Source organism: Protopterus annectens, chromosome 5.part0 (assembly GCF_019279795.1).
Source record: "Protopterus annectens isolate FY-2018-M chromosome 5.part0, PAN1.0, whole genome shotgun sequence".
NCBI classification, from domain to species: domain Eukaryota; kingdom Metazoa; phylum Chordata; order Ceratodontiformes; family Protopteridae; genus Protopterus; species Protopterus annectens.
The window spans coordinates 1,860,660,820-1,860,680,866 of record NC_056735.1 but is presented as its reverse complement, the minus strand read 5'-3'; the positions used below and the strand labels follow the sequence as shown (position 1 = coordinate 1,860,680,866).

Sequence of the window (20,047 nt, the reverse complement as noted above, 5' to 3'; positions counted from 1 at the left end):
GCTGGACATTGGTTCGGCCGAAAGCGCTCACGTTTATTTGGAAGTAATAAACCATTTTAGTTCATTTTAAGCTGTCTTCGATTGATTCCTACTCGTTTTTCTTGTGGTTTCGTGGAGTTTTCTAGTTGAATTGACAGACTGACAAAGGACAAATGGATTTTGGACATTATAGACCGAGGGTACAGGTTTCATTTTCATACCTTACCAAGAAAACAAGGCATGCCAAACCTACCACAAAATCAGAGGGCAGAGGCTATCAAGCAAATCACTCTGCTGACTCAGATGAAAGCAATAGAAAGAGTTCCACAACAAGAACAAGACCAGGGGTTTTACTCAAGACTGTTCCTTGTTCCAAGAAAAGAATCTCAATGGTGACCAATACTGGACTTGTCCGCTTTAAACACCTTTCTCATAGTACCAAAGTTCAAAATGCTGACTTTACAGCAACTCCTTCCCATGCTGGGCAAGGGGTCGTGGCTGATTACTCTGGACCTCAAGGAGGCATACCTGCATGTCCCTATCAGACACAGCTGCAGAAGATACCTCAGATTTTTTGCAGGGCCCCAGAGCATTATCAATTCTCAGCATTGCCATTTGGCTTATCTACTGCGCCCAGAGTATTCACAAAATGCCTGGCTTCAGTAATTGCTCATTGCAGGCTCCAGGGGATCCAAATTTACCCGTACCTGGACGACTGCCTCATACAAGCGGACGACAAATTGATGTTGACAAAAAACCTGGATTATGTCATACAATTACTTCAAGCTCTGGGATACACAGTCAACTTCCAAAAGTCAAGACTGCAGCCATCCCAGCAAATAATCTTCTTAGGAGCCAAACTAGACACAGCCTCTCAGATGGCTTACCTGACAGAAGACAAGCAAGAGAAGTTAACTCATTATTTCAAATGTTTAGCAAAACTCACCAAGATGACTGCAAGGAGATTCCTACAGGCCCTGGGTTACATGGCATCCTGCATTCTCCTGGTTCCATTAGCAAGACTACACATGAGAAAGCTTCAATGGTACCTAAAAAGCATTTGGTCTCAACACAGCAACAACTTGGAGACAATCATACCACTCATCCCATGCCTACAAAAGGAATTCCTATGGTGGGCCTCGGTGAGCCAGGCAAACACAGGTATGTCATTCAAAAAACCACAGATAACACAGACCATGACTACAGACGCCTCAGACCTTGGATGGGGGGCGCACATGGAAGGCAGGTGTATACAAGCACAGTGGTCTCCAAAGGAAACACATCTGCACATAAACCAAAAGGAAATGCTGGCAGTAATGCATGCCATCGAGGCCTTTCAACACCAACTCCAGCAAGGCCATTTACTGATACGGACAGACAACATCACGGTGATGTGGTACATAAACAAGCAAGGGGGCACCCACTCTTACCCCCTTTGCAGACTGACAATGCAGCTTTGGGAGAAATCACTGAGCCTAAACATCCAGTTACAATCCCAGTTTGTTCCAGGAAAAGACAATGTGTTGGCGGACAGCCTAAGCAGGAATTTCACAGATCCACACGAGTGGAGGTTACATCCGAAGGCCTTCAGACAACTCACTTCGACATGGGGCAAGCCAGAAGTGGACCTATTTGCCTCTCACCTCAACCATCTTCTACCAAAATTCTGCACAAGGACATACCATCCAAAAGCTTGGAAAATAGATGCCCCCTCATTCAACTGGAACTCCCTAGCAATCTATGCATTCCCACCTCTGCCACTGATGACCTCAGTATTACTAAAGATCAAAGCAGAGAAGCCCAAGGGAATCATAATAGCTCCGGACTGGCCAAGACAACACTGGTACCCACTACTACAGAGCACATGTCACACCAGGAGGTGGGCCCTTCCCAAGTGGCCTCTACTTTTGACTCAACACAATTTCGAAACACTGCATCCAAATCTTCAGACACTGCAGCTAACAGCCTGGGAGATCCCATAAATAAATTCAGCTTATCTCTCTCCAAGGAAGTTCAGCGGATACTAACAGAGGCTCGAAGACCATCCACCAGAAAGGTTTACTTAGCAAAGTGGAAAAGATTCAGCAACTGGAATACCAGCAAGGGACATGATGCATCATTGTTGAACATCCCACTCATCTTGGAATGTTTGGCAGATATGTTAAAGAACGGCCTCTCATATTCTTCCATAAAGATACATGCATCTGCTATTTCAGCTAGATACAACACTGATCCTCCTGTTTTTTTCTCATCCTTTACTAAGGCAATTCCTCAGGGGAATCAAGAACATTAAGCCACCAAGAAAGGCCCCAGTGCCAGCCTGGGACCTCAATTTTGTCCTAGAAAAACTGACTGTACCTCCATTTGAGCCTGCAGCTTCAGTTGACTTGCAATTTCTCTCATGGAAGACAGCTTTCCTGTTGGCAATTACCTCAGCAAGAAGGGTTTCGGAGTTACAGACACTAATGGCAATACCACCCTTTATTATTTTTCACAGAGACAGGGTTTCATTAAGGACCAACCCTACTTTTATGCCAAAGGTGGTATCTAGGGTTTCTTTAAATCAAGCCATTCATCTGCCTGCCTTCTTCCCCAATCCTGAGAATAAGGGGGAAAGACTGTTGCATACCTTGGACATTCACAGACAACTTTGATACTACCTGGACAGAACCAAGGCCAGTAGGAAGTCTGAACAACTTTTTGTAGCTTACGCCCCTGCAGTCCAAGGAAAAGCAATTTCAAAACAGACTATTTCTAAATGGATTGGACATTGCATCAGATTCTGTTATTCCTTTCATGGAAAGACTGTTCCAGCCAATGTCAGACCACATTCCACTAGAGCTACAGCCACCTCTACAGCATTTTTAAGAGGGGTGCCTACCAAGGACATTCTAGAAGCTGCTACATGGAGCTCCATGCATACATTCTCCAAACACTACAATCTCCCTCTATATTCCAGATCCAGAGCAGGCTTTGCTTCGGCAGTCCTGCAGGGTTTGATTGCCACACCATCTTTTTCCTAGAGCATTCCTCCTCCCCCAGCTAAGCTATGGTATTCTACCCACATGTTATGACTGCAGTTGCATTCTTGAAGGACATAGTACAGTTTTGTACCTAAAATAAATGTAGATGTCCGATAGACATGCAACTGCAGTCGGATTTTCCCTCCCTCCTTACCCCTCTATGCCTAGGGTCCACTCCTATCCCTGTTTCTCTTAGCTGGGGATATCTGTTATGGTGTATTTGTTTTATTGCTCATTTATTTGTTTGGAATCCTGTTTTTGTCTTCCAATTTGATTACAGCCTTCCTTGGAGGGCACCTGGCATCTGGGGCAAGAAACACTGAAGAAAATGGCGTCGGCTGATGCTTGTGTACTCCAGCCGCTCTGACGTCGGAGAGAAATGCGACATCAGCCGACGTCGGACCCAGACTTTGGAATCCGGCCGAACGAGGGCTGCCTGAGGCAGGACAACCCACATGTTATGACTGCAGTTGCATGTCTATCGGACATCTACATTTATGGTAGGTACAAAACTGGACTTTTATTCTCTCATCCATTGCTAAAGCAGTACTTCAGAGGGGCTAAAAACATAAGACCGCCCCGGAGAGCACCAACACCAACTTGGGACCTCAATTTCGTTTTGGAAAAACTGATCCTGCCACCTTTTGAGCCAGCCAATACAGCCAATCTAAAATGTTTATCATGGAAAACAGCTCTGCTCCTGGCAGTAACTTCAGCACGAAGAGTCTCAGAGCTACAGGTATTAATGGCAGTGTAACCTTTTATAATTTTTCATCAGGACAGGGTATCTTTAAGAACAAACCCTACCTTTATGCCAAAGGTGGTATCTAGTGTGGCTCTTATCCAAACCCCCAGAATAAAGGGGAGAAACTTCTGCATTCTTTGGACATAAACAGGCAGCTACGCTTCTACTTGGACAAAACAAAGGCTTTCAGGAAAACTGAGCAACTGTTTGTAGCATATGCTGCAGGATCACAGGGCAAGGCTATCTCAAAGCAGACTATATCCAAGTGGATAGGACACTGCATTCGGTACTGCTGCACACAGCATGGAAAATCAGTCCCAAATAACATTAGGCCACATTCCACCAGGGCAACAGCCACTTCAGCAGCCTTTCTCAGAGGAGTACCTACCAAGGAAATTTTGGAGGCTGCAACTTGGAGTTCAGTGCACACCTTTACCAAGCACTACCACCTGCCTCTCTACTCTAAATCCAGAGCAGGATTTGCCACTGCAGTTCTGCAGGGCTTCATAGCCAGTCCTAACACTCTATAGACCAGCTACCCAACCTCAGCTTTGGGATTCTACCAAACTGTAATGACTGCAGCAGTGTAACACGATGAACATAGTACAGTTTTGTACCTACCATAAATGTAGATTTTCGAGTGTTCACACTGCTGCAGTCCAAGTTACCCTTCATCCATCCCCTCTGAACTAGCTGGACTTTATCTATACCTTTCTATTCTTATACAACCTTTGGGGTGTATTTGCTGGTAACTGAAGGTATTGTTTTTATTGTATATTTTTGATTAGCAATATGTATTGCCTACCTACTTGGGGGCACCTGACATCTGGGGCAAGAAAAACTGAAGAAAATGGCGTCAGATGCATCTTATACACCCCTGGCGCACTGACATCAGAGAAGAAGCGACAGCAACTGACGCCGGACCAAGACTTTGGAACTCCAGCCGACTCCGGGACTGCCTGACGGCAAGATAACCCAACTGTAATGACTGCAGCAGTGTGAACACTCAAACATCTACATTTATGGTAGGTACAAAACTGTACTTTTATTCTATTTGTGATGCTTTTTTAAGTTAGAACTGAGCGTTCACAATTGGTAGTATAATTAGTGTAGTTACAATGGAATTGTTTAATTGGGGTGGGTGTTTTTACTGTTTTGCTCTGAAGAAGTCCCTTGAATAGGGAAGAAAAGTGCTCAACCTTGTATTAAACCTGTTTTGTTACTATGTGGTTATTTTGGTTTTCTGTACTTCGTGGTAGTTCATCTGTCCTGTACTGCTGTTGTGATTACCTGGTTTTATATTTGGACTTGTGGTATTACCCAGTCGCTGCAAGCATGACCTGTTGTGGTGGCTACATTCCAGCCAGATTCTCGTGGGTTGTCCTTTCATTCTTCCCCAGCCCCAAGCCACAGTGTCCACAGATGCCTCCCAGACCAGGTGGGGGGGGGGTGTTATCTGAGAAGGACAGTCCAAGGCACATGGTCCCAATCGTAGTCCAGCTTGCACATCAGTGTACTAGAGATGAGGGCAGTGCTGTTAGCGTTGCAAGCATTTCAAGATGTTCTCCCTCTAGGAACAGTAGAGATTCAGACAGACATGTCAGTAGTCTGGTACATAAACAAGGGGGAACCAAATCAAACCCGTTGTGTCAAGAAGCACTCAGAGTTTGGCAGTGGGTGATTTCTTCCAACCACTTTCTTATACAAATGCACATTCCGGGGAGTTTTAACGTGATAGCGGACAAGTTGAGCAGAGCTATTGTCTTGCCTCACGAGTGGTCTCTCAACCCAGCAGTGACGAACAACATTTTTCACCACTGGGGCCAACCTTGCTGTGATCTCTTTGCCTCTCCTCTAAACAACAAGTGCAGAAGTTACTTTGCCCTAATCCCCCCTCAGGGGGAGTCATCCAGAGACTATCTTCTCCACACTTGGCCTCCCGGTCTGCCTTTTTATGCCTTTCCTCCAATTCCTCTCATTTCACAGTTCCTGAAGAAAGCCAAAAGGATGGAAAACTCAGTAATCCTCATTGCCCCCTTCTGGCCTCGACAGGTTTGCTTTCCCTTCCTGTGACCTCATTTGATTCGTAAACCATGGATACTGGACCCAGTTCTAGTTCTACTGTCTCATCCGGAGGGCATAGTGCATCCAAATCTTCAAAACCTCAAGCTCACTGCATGGCTTCTCCAGTTCCCATGGTTGCCAGGCATCCTTCTCTTTACTCACCTGTCCATCAAATTATTATCACTCACCACAAATCGTCTACAAAGAAATTATACCAAAGCAAATGGAAAGATTTGCTAGATGGGCTATAGGCAGTGTAAAAGATGCATATTCAAGTCCTATCCACAAGGTGTTAGATTTTTTAGCCTTACTTTACCAGTCGTGTTCCTCTACGTCAGCGATTAAAGTGCATCTAGCTGCAATTTCAAACTTCCATACAGGACTGGAGGTGCTCCTCTGATGTCACACAAACTGTGTAAAGCATTTCTAAAAGGTCTTCTAATGCTAAGACTTCCATTTAAAGAACCTATCCCTCCTTGGGATTTAACTATGGTCCTTCAGGCCCTGACTAGGAACCCCTTTGAGCCATCGGCAACTTGTGACTTAAAATATCTGTCGTGGAAATCCCTATTTTTGGTGGCCTTCACTTCTGCCAGAAGAGTCTCAGAAGTTCAGGCCCTGTCGCGCCAACCTTCATACTTAATTTTCAATAGTGATAGAGTTGCGCTTTGAACCAGTCCTTCCTTTTTGCCCAAGGTTGTATCCAGAACTGATATTTACAGCTACCAGTCTTTTTTTTTCCCCAGATTTTTTGAACAAGGGAGAATATGCTCTCACATCTTCTTGATGTGCACAGGCAACTACGTTTTTATCTTCGCAGGACTAATGTATTTAGAAAATCAAACAAACTTTTTGTGGAATTTTCTTCTGTATATCTAGGTAACCCAGTTTCTAAGATTACCTTGGCCGAGTGGCTTAGAGACTGCTTCACCTTCATTTATAATTCTAAAGGACTTCAGCTACCAAAAACAGTTCAAGCCCATTCTGCAAGAGCAGTAGCTACTTCTACAGTCTTTCATGCCAGAGCTTCTGTAGATGACATTTGTGCAGCAACCACTTGGTCTTCTCATCATACTTTCATCACTCATTACAAATTAGATCAGGTCTCAAGGGGACAAGCATCCTTTGGCTCTATGATACTTAGGAATATTCTTCCGTGAGACCTTCCGAGGCTAAAGTAGCTGGGGACTCTGTCAAGGATTGAGTGAAGATTGCCAACATAAGATAAAGAAGTTGTGTGTTACCATAATGTACTATCTGTGTCCTCTATCTTCACCAGTCATTGACATCCCCACCCCCCATCCTGAGTCTCTTAATGGACCAAATTTAGACTTTGGCTAGCTTTCCTTTACGGACTCGTATCTGGCCTCAATTAATGTAATTATCATGCATTTTTGACCTCTCACATCTGACTGCCACTTCTCTGCAAACTCAGTCTGAGGTAATCTCTGTGAGGAGCATTATGGGTAGAGCCTGGCTCAAAAATTTGGAGAGCATGAGCTGAAGTAAACTGCTGTCTTGGCTCACAGAGTTCGGAACCAAACTCACTGTCAAGGATTGGTGAAGATCGATAACACAGATGGAACGTTATGGTAAGACATAACTTCTTTTTTTCCTGTAAGGTACAGCAAAGAAATTACCATCAAGAGCATTACATGTAACAGTGTTCTGAGATTTTGAGGTTCAAATTACCAAATTAGAACAACACCATTGATCAAAAAATGTCCCTTTTAAGTGTACTCGTTAATGCATTTTGCATCTGATTTTGGTATCTTGAAGTGTTAATGGGGTTTTATTTATCTTTTAATTAGATGAATGCAGTCGTAAAGCGTCCATCAAGCGATTACAAACTAAACCTTAGTCTTCTTCATCCTATTGTTGCAGAACAAAGCACTTTTAAGGTGTTGTCTACAAAGGTAAGGCCAGAAGAAAATTTAATGAAGTGGAAGTTCAACAGAAAACATTCTTATTCAGTGATGATGTAACCTGTCTTGCTTTGGAATCTCTATTTTTGATTGGAGTTTATCCTTAGATCTTATGTTGTCATTCATCCTCGACCTGTGGGTCTCAGATCCCACTCGGCAGCTTTCAAAAGCTTAGGCTCCAAAGCTTGAGCTCCTCCCCGACCCATAATGCCTTAATCCGCCTGATCACCTCAGATCTCGTTTGCCACTCTTAGCAGAAGCTTTGCGGTCCACTGACTCAAGCTCCTTGGAAGGATTTTCAGCTAAGTTGGTTAAATTCTCTTAGGGAAAGTAGTGGTAGAAGAAAAGCTCTATGTCCTACCCTGTGTTTCTTGTAAAATAAAATAAAAAAGTCTAATTTTGTTAGTTTAACATTTGCTAGCATTCTCTTTGGTGGGAATTGGTCTTACCCTTTTTCTTCCTTTTCTACCTGTTATTGTAGAATGTCTTGAGAAGCCTTTAGGGTTTAAAAAGTGCACTTCTGTGGACACAAGATTCTCTTATCTGATGCCCACAGGGAGTGTGTATATTGTTTCGACCCTGCTCACCTCAAAGCCTGCTGCTTCATTTATGAGGGTTTCACCAGAGAGCACAGGCCAACAGGAAAGATAAACTTAATTTGAAGGGTCTTTTACCTCCTTTGGTCCCATCTGCAGTTGGTTCTTCTTCAGGGGCTCAACCCTCCTCCAAGAAACAAAGAAGATAAGAAACGCTGAAAATGTTCTCGAGTAAAGTCTGCCGCCTCTTCTTTGGATGAGCCTCCATCCAAGGCTCCTAGGGTGTCGGATCCCAGATCCTCGGATCTGTATAAGTCCACTCAGTCATCTCCTCTGCTGCAAGCTCTCCTGCCTTTGGAGCCTCCTCCTCTTCTTAGCACAGGGTCTCCCATAAAGAGATATCTCCTAGGATTTCATCCAGGCCCACCTTCCACAGCATCATCTGTCAGGTCTTCCCACAGCCCTTCTGAATCAGAGGTGGTCAGATTGATGAGAGAGTTCCTTCAGACACAGATCCAGATGGGGGCCTTACCAGCCCCCTCCTCTACTGGGACCATGGGCAGGTAGTCACCTTTTAGACCTTTAGCTCCTTCTCCGATCTGCCCTCCAGCTTTTGAGCCCTCTAATCCGAATGCCCTGAGAGTCAAGGTAACAGAGCCGATAGTGATTTTGTCTTCAACTCCTGCAGCTTCCCTGACTCAGTCGGGGCTGTGCGGGTCTTGAAGCCGAAGCCTCAATGGTGGTTGTGAGGGGTTGACCTTGACTCTGAAATTTTCAAAGCAGTCGCTTCCCATCGGAATGTCGGAGTTTGACAGCTCAACCCCATCTTCCCTCTTGGAATGGAGGGTTGGAGGGGCTTAGGGATCCTCTACCCTTGTAGTTTTGGCTCTGGGAGAATAGTATTTGGCGTCTCCGGCCCCTTCTGCTTTCGAGGTGATGGAAAGAGTTCTCTCTATGCCCAGGAGTTTCTTGGCTCCCACTGTTTCGGACCCACTTCTCACCCCCATGGAGACTTTTGCTGAGACTAGATCAATGCCCCCCCCCCTGGGGGGGGGGCATCTGGCCCAGCAAAGCCTGCAAGTGCTTTCACCTTTGGAACCCCAGATCTCTCCTGACATCTTCCCGGAGCACCACACTGAGGAGATTCTCTGGAAGAATAGGTGCAAAAGAGTCACCTGGATTCCCCAGAGGAATCCAGAACAGAAGGCACTGATTTTGATGAAGGGGAAGTGTTCCCCACATTTCCACCTGAGAATATCTCCTTTGGAGACTTCCTAGAAATCCTGCGCCAGAGAGGTGGATGGTCTTCCCAGGACCCTACCCTTGAGGAAACTGTGTTCTTGGAGGCTTTTGGGTCCGGTCCGTCTACATCTTGGGTGTCCCTTCTGCTGTTGCACTTGTCAGCCTAGTATCAAGCAGGGGGTGGAAGGACCTGGACACTGTAGAACCTATCCCTGAGCATTCAGACAAAATTCTAAGTGCTTCTTCTGACTAACCCCATTGAACTTGAGGAATCTTAGTAGATGCCATGGTTGTTGCCGGAGCCACCAAGAAGGTGCTGACCCAAGAAAGCTCCACGGTCCATCCTCCTAACAGGGACTCTAGGGCCATGGACAGGTTTACCAAGAGAGTTTACGCCTCATCTATCTTCAGCTTACGAGCTTTAAACTACCTTTCCAATTTTACTAGGCTACAGATGGATTTAATCAAAGAACGCTGTAGCTCAGTCCAAGAGTCCATGTCTGATGAGGAGTAGTAATCCTACTCCTCCAGACTAACCACTCTACAGTCAATTTCCAGTGCGTGCATGAGGTTAATCTCCCATGCAGCAGAGTGTACCTCAATGGCCGCCAATTCCGGCATTGTCATTAGGCGCCATGCCTGGATGCAGCTGTGTGACTTTGGGGAATCTTTCAAGGTGTCTTTCATCAGTGCCCCTTTCTAAGGATCATCTTTGTTTGGGCCCACTTTTAGAGAGACACTGTCCTCTCTTGGAAAAGATGAAAAGACCCTGTCTGCCAGCGGAATCCGTTTCTCTACCGCCAAAGATAATTTTCCAGGAAAAAGCAGTGTTGCGGGGGGACTGTGGCTCAGGAAATCTCATGGTCTTTTTCATGAATCTCAGGGAGAATATTCCCCCAGAGGTAGAGGGGGAAATGGTTAGAATGTGGTAGACGCTGCCCACACGACAGAGAGGGTCTGCAAAATCAAGGGTCTTGGGATTCCTTCTCGGACAGGCCCTTTCAGCGCTCCTGAAAGGTTGCCCAGCTGTCCTTCTCTAGACAGACAGTTGGGGGGGGGGCGCTTATCCTTGCACCCAGAAGCCAGGCTAGCCATCACAGATGATCTGTGGGTGCAAAGGATCGTATCCAGAGGATTCCCCATTCCCTTTTCAAAACTCCACAAATCAAAAAGCTCTCTCCAGGATGTTCCACCCAGTCAGAGAGAGGCAGCAGGGTTGGAGACCTCAAAGCTGCTAAAAAAAAAAAAAAGAGTCATCCAAAAGGTCCCTGCAGATCAACTGGGATCAGACATTTACTCAAGATTCCTTTTAGTACCAAAAAAAAAACGGGGACCTCAGGCCCATCTTAGGACTGACATTCTTAAACAAGTCAGTAAAAAAACACAAAGTTCAGGTTGGTCATGGTCTAGGCCATTCTATTTCTTTTGAAAATGGATGACTGGATGTGCTCAGTAGATCTGAAGGATGCATGCTACCACATCAAGATGGACAGACACTACCGAAGGTGTCTATGCTTCAGGTTGGGAGCCATTCATTTTCAATTCAGAGTGCTTCCCTTTGGTCTCACCACAGCCCCCAGGGTGTTCGCCAAATGCACAGTGGTAGTTGCAGCTCAACTCAGACTGCAAAGATTCCACGTATTTCCTTACCTAGACGACTGGCTCCTAATCACTCCAACCAGGCATCTACTCATCCGAGCTAGAGACTGTCTGTTACAACTATCTCCTGCCTTGGGTGTAATAATCAGTATGCAAAAGTCTCAGCTACAGCCAGTTCAGAACATAGGCTTCATAGGATGCTCGTTTGGATACAACCAAAACCGTGGCCTTCCTTACTTGGGACAGGATTTCGAACCCAAGACTACATATTGGACAGATTTTGCCAATTCCAGTTCCTCCAGCAAAACTAGTACTCAGGACCCTGGGCCTCGTGGCTGCCACCATAACCCTGTTACCAACAATACGTCTACACATGAGAATTCTGCCGAGGACCTTAGCAGTCCAGTGGCCATTGTGGAAAGATTGTCTCCTTTAGTGGCTTCACTGCTCAAAGGTTCTTCAAGGGTGCCCCCCCAATGTCACCTTGACCATGGATGCCTCCCAGGTGGGTGGGTGGGGTGTATTTCCTGGGTCGGATGGTCCAACGCAAGTGAACGTCATAGGAGATCAACCTGCATGTCAGTGTCCTAGAGATGAGAGCGGTTCTTTTAGCATTGCATTCATTTCACAGCTTTCTTCATAGTGGCGATTGTGATACAAATGGACAATGTGTCCGTAGTATGGTACATCAACAAACAAAAGGGAACCAGATCCTAAACCCTGTACCGTGAAGCAGTGTGTGTGTGGCAGCAGGCAATCTCTGCCAGCCGCTTTCTGATTGCAATGCACATTCCAGGGCAGTGCAACATTCTAGAGGACAGGGTCAGCAGAGTCTTATTGATGCCTCACAAGTGGTCTCTGAATCAGTCAGTGGTGAATATGATTTTCCACAAATGGGGTCAATCTTGCTTCAGTCTCTTTGCATCTGTCAACAAGTGCAGCAGGTTCTTCTCCTTGATTCCCCATCAGGGACAGTCACCTAGGGATGCTCTGGTCCATGCTTGGCCTCCTGGATTATTTTATGCCTCTCCACCTCTGCCATTGATCCGCAAATTTCTTCAGGAAACTTCCAGGTTAAAGAGCAAGGTGATTCTTAGTGCCCCCTTTTAGCCTTGGCAAATCTGGTTCACCTTTCTTGGGTCTCATCTGATTTACCTTCCGTGGATGCTGGAACCACGTCCAGATCTTTTGGCCCTTCCATCAGGGCACATTTACTCCAATCTCCTAGGCATGAAATTAAGGTGACCCGACATCAGCCAGTATACAAGTGTTATACTACTGTAGGGTGCAAGGGACGTTGCACATAGGCTGCTATCAGACATAAGCCGTAAAAGTGATGTGCACATACCACCCTCAGAACTTTTCTGCCACCATTCAGAATGTCATTCCAACCGTTGGTCTGATTGTTTCAACGCTTGTGAATTCAGCCTTTTGTCATATAAGTGTTCCATTGGAGAATTTGTTTTCTTACTGCTGTTTTGGTTATGTCATCCAAAAAGGGCAAGTGCCAGTGTGGAAGACTAATTCCACATAAGGGCAGCCATTCTAATTGTCTCTCTTGTTTAGGCCCTAATCACAACCACAAGCTGTAGCAATTGCCAGCCCTTTGTCCCAAAGTCTCTCAGAAGTAGGCTTTCCTCTCGCTATATAGTTAGAGAACTAACAGCTTTAACTGCTAGCTAAGTGTATGGAGGGTACCCCGGGGTCTGACTCTGAGCCAGTGAAGCACAAGGCCTAGAAACCTTGGCCTGCGTCTTCCGCTGCACCTTCAATGTCCGACATTTCTCCCAAAGTGGTTATCAACCCAGAGGTTCGTGTGACTTCAGGCACAGATTCACAGGCAGAGCCTAGTTCTGAGGCCACCTTGACTTTGGCTGCGATCACATCTGTGGAGGTCAAACAGATGTCCAACCTTGATGTTGTGGGGGAACCTAGACTGGAAACTATGGATGGTCCTAGGGTGTACCTCACCCCCCCCCCCCCAAGCAAGAGAAGATTAGGCTGATACATTTGAATGTAGGCCTTCATCCAGTCCTCCAGCATTGTATAGGATCATTTCACCTGCAAAGAAAAAACAAGACTAAGCATTTGTTCCCTACCAGAGAGGCCCCTTCAGATTGACAGGCCTTTTCTCAGTTTATTTCAGGCCTTCATGATACTCCGCCTTCCTCTCAGCCTGCTCCCACAGCTGCTTCCCAACGTTCTCAAAAGAGAATTAGGGACAATGACTTATCTGATTATTTTTCCTCTGTTGAGAGGGAATCTCTGGATTATTCTACTCAAATCTCCCCCCCCCCAGGAATATGTTTCCCCTGAAGAGGAGTCGGTAGGTGCTGACTCCCCAGTGGAGGTGATATCCTTTGGTGAAACTCTCCTGAAAATGTGAGAACATTTCAAATGGAATACTTCCCAAATTTCCAAAGTCCAGAAAAGATAAATTACTACAGGTTGATGTCCCTGACCCCACTGCAGTTCCTCCTGAGCATCTTGCATTTCTGGATATGTTCCACGGTACTTAACAAATTGTAGACTCCCAGGCCCCAGCCCCAAGAAGCCTGACCACTTCTACAAGGTCCCAGAGTATTGTAAATTCCTTTTCAGTGCCTTGCTGCAGACCCGACAGTTATTTTTTGTAGCTACAGGCAAACCTTCTAGGATGCTTCCTTCCTGTAATCTTCTTCCATCAGACAGAGAGTACAACCCTAAAGAGACTGGGTAAAAAGGACATATACATTAGCCACATTGGCTTTCAAGGCCATTAATTCCTAGATGCATATGACATATTGTCTCAAGCATCTAATGCCATTGCTGACCTTCAGAACTCGGACATAGATACCTCTATCTGTTCTGAGAGCTTCCTCCCAGGTTGAAAACATTCCATTGAATGAAGATGTGATGCTGTGGAGGCTTGTGCCAGGGCAGCTGCTACTGCTTCAGTTCTTAGGAGATTTTCCTAGCTCAGGCTGCAGCCCCTCCAGGATGACTTCAAATCTAAGGTAGTTGATGCACCACTAGACAATTCTGCCTTATTTGGTAAGGCAGCAGCCACCTTAAAGTCCTACAGGAAAAAACAAGGAAGTCCAGGAGTTGAAACACATCCTGGTTTCTCCTGTGCACAGGTTTCACAGGAAGTTTCCCTCCAGGCTTGTTTTTGTCCATAACCGCACACAACACCCCTCCAGTAATTCTTCCAGAGGATGCAAGAGATGACAGAAGCCTAGGAGTTTTCAGCCATCCTCACAACAAAGGCAGCCCTTTCCTGACAAAGCAGGGAGTCTGTGACTACCCTGCAGATGCTCCCCTTTCCCCTGGCCAGTGATCACGGGGTCTGGGAAAGCATCAGGTTCTTTCCATAATCAAAAAAAGGATATTTCATGCTTTGGCACTCAACCCCCCGCCCCGGGAACTGTTACCCCTCTTCCCAGAACTGCTTTTGGAGCTTCAGCAATAGGGCTCCATTCAAAAGGTCCCTCAATCTTCAAGGGGAAAATGTTTCTATTCAAGAATGTTCCTGTTACCCAGAAAGGATGGCCTTTGGAGACCACTATTGAATTCATTCCATCTCAGCAAATTCCTAAAGGTTCCTACCTTCAGAATGTTAACACTCCAAAATTTATTTCCCCTTATATTTCCATAAGAATGCATAGTATCTCTAGATATAAAATGTGATTACCTTCACATCTCCATTCACCCTAGGTTCAGGAAATTCTTACATTTTTCTGTGGGTTCCTGGCATTTTCAGTTCTCTGCCTTGCCCTTTGGTCTTTCTATAGCACCAAAGCTATTCACAAAATGCCTGGCTCCAGTGATTGCACACTGCAGACTTTTGGGCATTCAGATCTTCCCATACCTGGACAGTGTGCTTTTACAGGCCCCAAATTCACACACACTACTCCAAAACTTGGGGACCACCATTTCCCTCCTCGGGAAACTGGGACCCACTATCAACTACAGGAAGTCAGTCCTCACTCCTTCACACAACCACATCTTCCTGGGTTGTCAAATACAGATGTACATTAAGAGCATCACTTCCACCTCAGAAGGTGCAGAACCTCTGCTCCTTTTCCTCCCTTCTCCCCTTAACTCGCATCACAGCCAGGGAGTTCTTCACGGTACTGGGATTCATGGCTTCTACCATTCCCGTGGTACCAATTGCGAAACTCCAGATAAGGAAATTCCAGTGATTTTTCAGATCATTGTGGACCCAACATTCTCACCCTCTAGAATTCCAAGTCCCCCTAGTTCCTTGCCTAAAGAGGGAACTGCTGTGTTGAATACATCAGACAGACCTCAATCCAGGTCTACTCCTACTTTAAGGTCTAGCCCTACTTTAAGGTTATTGTTCTTGTCTGGATAAAAAGATAGTGGTGTGATACCATGTCTAAGGAGCAAAAGTCTGGTTTTAAAAAGTGCACCAAGTGCAACTACAAAATGTCTATTACTGATAGCCATGCTGTTTGTGTATATTGTTTGGGACCGAAACATCTGCAGGAAACCTGTAGTGTTTGTCATGCTTTTTCCTCTAGGGTCCTTCAAGAACGTAAAAATAAATTGATCCTTAAGGGCCTTATTAAGCCCTCCTTTGAGGAAGCTTTGGCTTCTCCCTCCTCTCCAGCTTCTAAAAAGAAAAGGTCGTCGGAACCGACTTCCAAGAAGCATAGGTCGACCTCTTCTTCCTCGGCTCCAATGGCTTCGGAGCCTCGGGTGGAAGGGTCTGCCTCGATACCTCTTTCCTCGGCTCCATTGGTGTCAGAGCCACAGGTTGGGGGATCGAGAGGCGAATCATCTGCTTCGGCTCCTTTGGTCTCGGAGCCGTTGGAGGTGTGCAGCTCAGACTCTCCTCCCTTGGCCCCAAAGGCCCCTTCGGCACCAATACTTATACATACGGCTCCAGATCCGGTGCCGATAGTGTTGGAGCCGTTTCGGAGCCGGTCCCCTGGTCTATCGGAGCCGAGAGAGAAGTAGTCTCGGGCCCCATCTATTTCCTCTAAATCCTCCAGATTGTCTGATTCAGATTTGGACAGCGTTATCCAGAGGCTTTTCCAGTCCCCAGTTTTTGCAAAAATGGTCTCGGCTCCATCCCACTCGGCTCCGGAGCCAGTCCCCACTTCGACACATCCGATTCCTCCTCCAACTTCCTCGGAGCCGTTGGAGTTGGTGATGGTAGAGCGGAGCGGAGTTGTCCAGTCGGAACCGAGACTCCCTCGGAGCCTCTCTGTTCCGACCATCATTCCTACCCTGTCCTCAGCGTCGGGGTTCGGTACCGGGACTTCCTCGGTCGGGGCCGAGGGGAAAACTTTGGAACTAGTAGCTTTGGTGCCTAGTCTCCCCCTCGGAGCGTCGGCCGCAGGGATTCCTGGTACCGTCGTGGTCTCTCAGCCGGTGTCCTCCGTAGAGTCTGGAGGTCCTGCTTTTGAGGCCATGAGGAGTACGCTGGCCATGTCCTTGCCGGCTCAGCAGGTCTCTACCTCACTGTCCCTAGACTTGGGAACTGGTGCTTCTGGTGTAATTCACCCCCACGACAGTGGGGCCCCAGAGCTTGAGGATACCCCCTTGGGGGGTTCCCTTCTCCTGGGGGGTCCTTCTGATTCCGCTTCAGATGAACCTCCAAGGAAAAAATTGTGCGAGAGGAAGCACGTTGACTCCAAGGATGAGTCTATCACATCAGATACTGACCTCGATGATGCGGAGGGGTCCCCTAAATCGTCCTCGGATGACGTCTCATTCTCAGATATCCTCGAGATCTTGAGGCAGAGAGGCGATTGGCAGTCCAAAACCCCTTCCGCAGAGGAGTCAGTTTTCCTCAAGGCTTTTGAGGCCCAGCCCTCTGCCTCCTGGGTGTCTCCACCCTTCGATGAATTGCTAGACTTAGTTTCTCGAAGGGTGTGGGAACACCCTGACTCTGTGGAACCGGTACCTGCCAGGCCTAACAAGTTTCTCTCAGCCCCGCCTGAAAAGGAATTTTTGTCTAAAGGAGTCGCAGTAGATGCGATGGTGGTGGCATCTGCCACTCAGCAGGACGTGGCAGAGGCTTCAACGTCTATCCACCCTCCTAATAAGGATTCCAGGAGCATGGATAGGTACGGGAAGCGTACCCTTTCTTCAGCGGCCTTTACCCTGCGGTCGCTGAATTATCTTTGTCATTTTACCAGGCTCCAAAGAGACCTCCTCAAAGAGTTAGGTGAGTCTCTTACGGGTAATCTTCCTGAGGCGTTAGCCCAAACTGTTGGCGCCCAGATGACTACCCTATCTTCGATAGTCAACTCGTCCATGAGGCTCATCTCATATGCGGCCATGAGGCTCATCTCATATGCGGCCGAAGGGGCGAGTAGAGCAGCGGGAACAGACGTGGCTCTCAGAAGACACGCCTGGTTACGCTTGTGTTCCTTTGCGGAGGCCTTTAAGTCTTCCTTCACCGATGCCCCCTTTGATGGGTCCTCCTTGTTTGGACCCAAGGTGAAGGACACACTGACTCGATGCGAGCAGGAGGGCAAGACCTTGACTGCCATGAGGGCCCGTTTTTCCGCTCCCTCTAGACCTTACCCCAAGGCCCAGAGAGGAGGGAAAATGTGGTTCAGAAAATCTCAAAGGTCTTTCCCTACTCCACCGAGTGATCCCCCCTCTAGAGGTGGGGGGGATTCAGGAAGACGCCGCCCCAGAGGCGGCAAAGGCCCCCGCAACTCTGGACACCGCGATTCCTTTCGTGGTCCATCCTACATTCAACGTTCCTGAGACGTGGCCTGACTGCGCATCTCCGGAGCCAGTCGGGGGTCGCTTTGCAGAACACCCACAGGCTTGGGAATCTATCACCAAGGATCAGTGGGTGCTCCGAACCATAACCGGAGCTATTTCATCCCTTTCATAAAACCCCCTCTTCCTATCAGGAAAATCCCGGATGTGCCACCCAGTCAGCGGGATCAAGCAGCGGTCGTGGTCTCAAAGCTGCTAAGAAAAGGAGTCATCCAGCCTGTCCCCGCAGACCAGATCGGATCAGGAATTTACTCAAGATTATTTTTGGTGCCAAAAAAGACAGGGGACTTAAGGCCCGTTTTGGACCTCAAATCATTGAATCGCTTTGTAAAGAAATCCAAGTTTCGAATGGTCACCCTTCAGTCCATTCTCCCGTTATTGGAGAAGGATGTCTGGATGTGCTCCATAGATCTCAAGGACGCTTACTATCACATCCCGATAAGTCAAGAGTCCAGGAGTTACTTACGCTTCCGCCTGGGAACCAGTTATTTCCAATTCCGAGCTCTGCCCTTTGGTCTCACCACAGCCCCCAGGGTGTTCACCAAGTGCCTGGCAGTAGTGACAGCTCACTTGAGAAGTCAAGGATTCCAAGTGTTTCCTTATCTAGACGACTGGCTCCTTACTGCCACCACCAAGCATCTATTAGTTTGGGCGCTTATGACCACAGTCAGTTTGGGTCATTCACTAGGAATCATGTTCAATTGGAAAAAGTCTGTGCTGCAGCCGTCTCAGCGTATTACCTTTATAGGCGCAGAGTTAGACACAAGAAAAATGCAGGCATTCTTGCCGATAGAAAGGATTCAGGTCCTGCAGTCTCAGGTTCAAACCTTGTTACCCAGATCACGAGTTCAGGCCAGATTGATTCTGCAGTTATTGGGCACGATGGCCTCGACCATTCTTCTAGTCCCCTTAGCCAGGCTGCACATGTGGGTGCTGCAATGGCTACTGTCGGTTCAATGGTCTTTTCAGGATCTCCCCTTGAACCATTTGGTCCAGATTATGGAAATTTGCCGTCGGGACCTATGTTGGTGGCTGAGCCTGGACCAGGGGCGACCCTTTGCCCTTCAGCCTCCTGTCGCCACGGTGACCACGGACGCCTCCCAGATAAGGTGGGGGGGGCATTATCTGGACAGGTCTGTCCAAGGTACGTGGCAGGCTCACGAAGCGCACTTGCATATCAGTATCCTGGAAATGAGAGCGGTGCTACTGGTGCTACTGGTGTTGCAAGCACTTCATCATGTTCTTCCCCGGGGTACCATTGCGATCCTGTCCGACAACATGTCAGTAGTCTGGTACATAAACAAGCAAGGCGGAACCAGGTCCTACCCTCTTTGCCGAGAGGCCATGAGAGTGTGGCATTGGGTGATTTCTACCCAGCGTTTCCTAGTGGCAACGCACATTCCGGGGAAATCGAATGTGATTGCAGACAGGCTGAGCAGGACCCTCCTGTTGGCCCACGAGTGGTCTCTCAACGACAGGGTGGCTGCAAACATTTTCGCCAAATGGGGCATCCCTTGTTGCGACTTGTTCGCCAGCCCTCACAATGAAAAATGCAGGGAGTTCTTCACTCTGACTTTCTCTCAGGGGCAGATTCCCAGGGACGCTCTAGCTCACAGTTGGCCCTCCGGTCTACTTTACGCCTTCCCTCCGGTTCCCCTTCTCCCGAAGGTGATACAGAAGGCGATTTATCTAGGAAGTGACATGATTCTGATCGCTCCACACTGGCCTCGTCAGGTTTGGTTCCCCTTCCTTCTGAGGTATGCGGTGGAGGGCCCATGGCTTCTGGACCTGGTGCCCGACCTGTTAACTCATCAGTTGGGTCAGTCTCCTCCATCCCTCAGGTCCTTGAGGTTGGCCGCCTGGTTACTCCACTTCCAACCTTAGTCAGGGATAACTCTCTTTCTCCAGACGTTATCCACATTTTGTCCTCTTCTCACAAACCTTCCACTACTAAACTGTATTCCAGCAAGTGGAAGAGGTTTGCTGTTTGGGCCCAGCAACGAGGTATAGATCCCCTTACTGCCCCAGTACCTCAGGTTTTAGAATTCCTAGCTTCTTTGTTTTATTTGGGCTCTTTAGTTTCCACAATCAAAGTCCAACTGGCAGCTATCTCTAATTTTCATGTCTCCTTTGAGCCTTCCTTAATGGCAAACAGGCTTTGCAAATCTTTCCTTAAAGGGGCGT

At 47.3% G+C, this 20,047-nt stretch overlaps 1 protein-coding gene across 1 annotated transcript in view; it reads left to right on the top strand.

The window, feature by feature from the left end:
- SUGT1 (SGT1 homolog, MIS12 kinetochore complex assembly cochaperone) overlaps nt 1-20,047 on the top strand; it is a 1,565,243-nt gene that overhangs the window by 936,156 nt on the left and 609,040 nt on the right. The window contains exon 7 of the mRNA XM_044071688.1: nt 7,623-7,727. Within this exon, the coding sequence (XP_043927623.1) occupies nt 7,623-7,727 (105 nt within the window). The remainder of the gene's footprint in view (nt 1-7,622; nt 7,728-20,047) is intronic.